Below are 6,000 nucleotides of genomic sequence, written 5' to 3' on the forward strand. Positions count from 1 at the left end.
TGACATCAAAGCAGAGCTTTTTAATTTTTCTATTTGATATTTAACTTGAAAATTGATATTTTAATTGATTCTGCTGCTAGTCATAGAATACTTACTGTTTCAATTGCATTTTGAGTGTTTTCTCATTCTAGTTTGGATTGGTTTATGATGAGATGATTGTATTTTTCTGTCTAAAGGATTAATTCTAAATTGATATATATTCACAAGTGAGACTAACCATGTTCAAACTATTTTGTGTAATTGCATTAGTCATTAATTGTTTATAGAGTTCACAAAATCAAATTAAAGGCGTGTAACCTTTGTTTAGCCATTGTAATTAAGTAGCTTCTGAGATGATAGTTTTACTTGAACCGTCTTTGAATCACTAACCCTATCAAGTTTACCTTTGCTTGGCTAGCTAATTGGATGAGGTAGCTTGTTCATCGTAACCAACCAACATATATAGCATTCACTGGGTCGTGATTTAATTGTTGGACCGACCAACATGATGATGGATCTTGTAGCCATTTGCGCCGCTCAAACAAATAGTGTGGAAAAACTAAAATCAAAAGTCTTAATTAATGATGTATCTAGTATCAATGCCTCTTGGACAATAATTAATATTTGTTAATTAAGAAGTCCTTTTTCTTTAGGTCGAAATATATATAGGCAAATTCTGTGGTACCCTGAAATTTTTTTGGGTACGGTACCCCAACTGGATGAAATTGTGAAATTGAAGGGTAGAGAAAGAGAGAAGATTAGACCTTTCAACTTTTGTTGGATTCTTAGACGTCATGTCGGTTGTTGCAACTCTTTTTAAGTCAAAATCTAGTGGTGGAAGTGGAAATGTATGCGATGTAAGAACTAGAGAGTTATTGACCACAATAAGGGTGAGATAAGAAATTGGCGTCGGACGAACGACAAGATAATGAGATAATCTACTAAAATGCTCGTGAATAATGGCGCTAGAGGCTTTTATAAGTTAAAAAAAATTAGAAATAAAGAGGTTTTACATCATTTAAGGTATTGTACCCTCATTTAAATTAAGGTACCACAGCAAACACCCTATATATAATTCTCTTGGTCTTGGGTACAGGTATGATGAGAACGATGTGATGATAGTCTGGCATAAAAACTTGACCCACATTGTCCGGCCAATATCAGCTTCCAAATGAGTCCTGTGGTGTGCCTAACTAATATATAAGCCATGGTCCATGCCCTGAAAGGGGCATTCTATTTTCTTTTAATGTTATCCCTTACATTGAAAAAGACATCAAAGACAATGCCTCAAGTTCTTTGGACTCAAGCATATGTTTTATAGCAAACATTTATCCTATTCCTCCTTCCTCTTTCTAGACAAAATGTTTCACGAAATAAAATCATTCACATGGAATAATTCCTCTCTCTTTCCTCCATGTCATGTAGTAGTATAGCATTTTAATGACAAGGAAAGGGTTAGGTGTGTCAATAGTTCGAAACTAATCTCTTCGAGAGCGTCAAGATTAACAAAGTGAGTTTTGCCTCTCTCGACTAATATTTTTCCATATACACACAGCTAAAATTTGAAATCTTGTCGGCATGTTTTAGGGACCTCGCTATCTACCAACTGTGTCAGAATTTGTTGGAAAGGGTTATTTAACACTTGAGAAGAGTTAACTCTCTTCTTGATGGTTCGGCATGCTCTGTTTGCCAAGTGGGCCTTCCAAGGGTGAATTCTAAGTCAATCATAGTCTCTGAACGTGACAAAGGGATAGAATCCAAACCCTCCTTCATGCAATTTGACATGCCAGCATAATTATGCTCATTCCCCTGTTTGAATATTATTGCAAACCATTCAGAAAACATATAGTACATGCAACAAAAACTACAGTGAAAGAGATCAAGTTCTTACCATGGTATCATTTGATCCTTTCATGAGACGAGAATACGTCAAACCAATTTCGGAGTTTTGTCCGCTATTGTTTGTATTTGTCTCTATTGATGATGATTGCCACGATGTTCTGATGAATATTGTATAGTGAGATGATATATTAGTATAAAGGTAAACATGTTTTAAGGAAACTAATATTGGTTAGCCCATTTTAGCACTCAACAGTGGTAAGCAAAAATATTCCAAATTCAAAACAAAATCTAGACTTCGATCAATTTAAATATGAATCTAATCACACACATATATTTCTACATCATTTAGAATTTTGGCTAATTTGCATTCATTTCTCTATTTCATGCACTTTATATTTCTCTCACTCCATTTTCTTTCTCCATATTTCTAAATCTAAGAAAAATAAAAGAACTCCTTACATATAATTTTTTTTTTAAAAGATGCCACCCGTTTAAAAGTTTACTAATTGTGCGAAAATAACTTTAAAAACTAATATTAGTCCATACTACAAGACATTGAGATTTGCAACAATTGCTAGACATTTTGCTACATGTTGGGATCAAGACATATTGACAATATTAGTGGATGAGTTAGTCCGAAAGAATCATCAAGGGCGCACGTTAAAAATGACACCCCATACATATATACCTCTACAAACACTAGGTTGAGTTTGTCAAATTCTATATGTAAGTAGACTTCTAGTTATGGAACCCCGTAATAAAATAGGTAAAGACAAACAGGAAAAATTGGCAAGAAAAGGGAGAGAAAAAAAGTCCAAACACGAGGCATTTGTGAATATTCGTGCATGTACGATAGAAAATTATTAAAATGGTCTCATTTTCCATCTAAAAAAATATTAATTGTCACATATATGATATATATAATGAAATTTTATCTTCTGTGAAAAAAAAATGAGATAGACAAAAAGAAAGAAGATAAGTAGAAAAGGTTGATGAATTAATGCAATCTCTCACCTGATGTGGGACTTCTGAGGCAATAAATTGGGTACTGCTGATGATGCTCCATGCAGAGGAACAATCCCTGGCCTTTGGCTCAACCCAATATCTGTCTGCCCATGACCTGCAAATTTCATCATCAACAGAGCCATTGTTCTTGTATTATTAGACACCACCTTAAATAATTCACATGAGGACTTAAAACTAAGAACCAAATATCACAAACAAAGAGAATAACTAATAATACAAGAAATGAAAATTGGGTCCATGGGAAGAAGAAATATATTACCTCCTTCTGTAATGCCTTTGTCGGTGCTCTTCACTGTTCTATACATCTGCATTATGAACACCCCAGACATTAAGACATAACATAAAAATCTGAAGAAGAAAAGTCCACAAGTAAGTTGTGTCAACTTAGAGTCAGCTAAACCAACAACGCTACATTTTAGTTTTGAGTATTTTAATGACGGTCCGGACGCTAACGCTAAATTGGTTGTAGCATTGGCTTTTGCCTTGAATGCTTTGAAGCTATTTGACGATTTTCTTGCAGTTTTAAGATTACCCCATCTAGATACCTTTTGTCCTTAGTGCTTGTTCTACCTCCCCCACTACTAGATGCAATAACTTGAAACAGCTAAATATAGTTTTCTTTTCTTTCTATTCAGAGAATAAAAGGGAAAAACTACAAGAACTTAATTCAGTACTCATTGATCTGAAAGACTATGGTGAATGGAGAATGGAGAATATGTGAGAGAACAGTAACCCCACCTGCAAGTGACTCTTGACGTGTGCAAGGGTTAGATCCTTCACATTCATTAGCTCCAACACAGACTTTGGTGTTGCTCCTGCAATTGACCAACATCATCATCCAAAATTAGACATAACCTAGTTTTATCAATTTCACATTTTATATAGAATAATAAAATAAAAAAATGCAAAATATTACATTCACACCTCAATTCAACTTAACACCCAAAAAGAATAAGAGTAGAAGTGAAATATGATTTGTGATATAATATTATGAAAATATATAAGAGGATAAAATTAGTAAAATTGATGAGATGAAAGAGTAAGTGCGTGTTTAGAAATCTTTCAAAACAATAATCAATTGTGGGGGAGAACAAGCTTCTGAGTAAATTTAAAAATTGTTTGTGAAGATAAAGAACATGATTCTAGCGTATTAAAAGTAGGTGTGAAATATGAATGCATCAAAAGTATAAATGAAACCATCTTTTTTTTTTTGTTTTGGAAAAGAATAATGAAAGAACTATGAAACTAATCATGCATAGCTTGTACTTTGCAGTTAGCTTGATGATTAAATGTTAAATCATCAACTTACTTTCATGACCACCAAGTAGCTGAACAGCATGAACAAAATGAGCATGGAGGGTGGTTGTCCACCTCATCCTGGGAGCTCTAACACTTCTTTTACCACCATTAACGACCCTTGCATTGCGCTTGAACTCCCGGCCATAGACGGGGTGGCCGCGAGGTTGGAGGTGATGGTGGTGGTGGTTGAAGTTTCTCAAGCCTCCTCCTTGAACTGAATAGTGGGGATTCAAATCCACGGCTCCGTAGCCCAATCTCAATGTGGGCTCACGAGGAGGACAGAGGTTGTTGAAGCCATTATTCTCATGGCTCAACTCGCTTTCACTACTTCCAGCTGAATCAGAGGTTGATAATGAACACATATCGTTATTGTAAAGTGCTTTACATCCAACTGATGCTTTTGCTTCAGAAATAGAGGGAGGGCTTATGTTCAAAGAGAGGTCTGGTTCTGAAAATGGTGAGAACAAGGTTTGCATTACTGGGTGGTGTGAATTAGAGATAGACATCAAAGGTTTTGTTACAGAACTATTGCTAAAGGGTGAAAGTTGAATTGAGGAGAAGAATGAATGAATGAAAGATCTGAAAGAGATGGATTTGAGGTAGTGATTATATCATGAGTGACTTATGATTTGCATTGGTTTTGAGAGGGGGGAGCTAGCTGATATAGCCTTTTTAGTAGGGTTGAAAAAACACCATTTTTAAAGCAGGGGAATTAATTCGATGCAGAGAGTACTGGTCACTAGTCAGATAAAAAATTGAAGGGAAAGAGGAAAAGATCAGATTTTTTTTCTGGGGTGGTGGTTTGAACTGAAAGTTAGTGAAAAGGGGTAGTGGTTATTTATGGAAGCTGAGAGATTAGTCATCAAAGTACGATGCACAGTCATAGAAAAGGAGAATAAATGAAGGTTGATTTAACGCGATACATGATTGAGTCACTTTAACTAGAGACATACCTACAAGTGTGTTTGGATATCCGTTAACGTTGGTGCTAAGAAGCCTTAACACTTAATTCAAGGTAAAAAAATAATTGAAACTCTTTTTGTAAATTGAGATGAATGTACTTTCACGTTAACTCATACACGTATAGTAATGAAACATGGATATACCCAAGAGAAGATTTTTTCCATAAAATAGTATTCAAATTTTATTTGTGACTCTAATAATATTTAACTAGTTATACGTGAACATACACAAAATTTGGACATACTAGCGATATATAGTTTTGTGGCGGTTTAAAACAACCACAAGCATAAGCCAGGTACATATTATATTAAACATACAAGCGGTAGAAAAAACTTTTCTAATAGAGTAGCCTCATCAAAGTATAGATGTTTCTTATTCCGATCTCTTGTGGACGATACTTATTATAGATAAGCATCTTAATACACTCTCACGTTTAGAGATGCACATCTGAGTTGTGGTACTTGCATAAATGAGTATTTAGAGGTGGCTCATACAAAGTTAGTTTCTAATAAACAGATCTAGAATATAATTTGATATTAGGATTTGAGTTAAGTCTAATTTGACTTAGAGCTCAAATGTGAGAGTTATTCTATTATTCATAAACACACACTTATTTACTTATTTGGTGTTAATGTAAACTTTTCAACATCTAGCACCAAGATATCTCAGAGAACGAGCGAGGACTGTTTCCCTTATCTGAAGGTAATTAAATTATGTGAGATCGATGAGGGTGTGCAGCGACATTAATGGTCGTTCCTGGCAGGGACGTGATTGGGAATTCAAGAAAAAAACAAAATTGGTACTATTCAATGGAATAATGGAATGGGAATTGAATTGAGTCTCTACTCTCTAGTGCACGTTGATGGACTGTGACCCGTTAAAATTCCCCTG

General features: G+C 34.9%; 1 protein-coding gene across 1 annotated transcript; it reads right to left on the reverse strand.

Moving 5' to 3' along the window:
• Positions 1-1,306: 1,306 nt before the first annotated feature.
• On the reverse strand, positions 1,307-5,025 carry LOC130721056 (probable transcription factor KAN4). Its single transcript, XM_057571788.1, has 6 exons — positions 4,157-5,025; positions 3,586-3,662; positions 3,107-3,152; positions 2,836-2,941; positions 1,871-1,979; positions 1,307-1,788 (listed from the first exon to the last, which is right to left on the reverse strand). The coding sequence occupies exons 1-6, from the start codon at positions 4,650-4,652 to the stop codon at positions 1,615-1,617; spliced, it is 1,008 nt and encodes a 335-aa protein (XP_057427771.1). The 5' UTR covers positions 4,653-5,025; the 3' UTR covers positions 1,307-1,614.
• Positions 5,026-6,000: the final 975 nt, after the last annotated feature.

Source organism: Lotus japonicus, chromosome 5 (assembly GCF_012489685.1).
Source record: "Lotus japonicus ecotype B-129 chromosome 5, LjGifu_v1.2".
NCBI lineage: Eukaryota > Viridiplantae > Streptophyta > Magnoliopsida > Fabales > Fabaceae > Lotus > Lotus japonicus.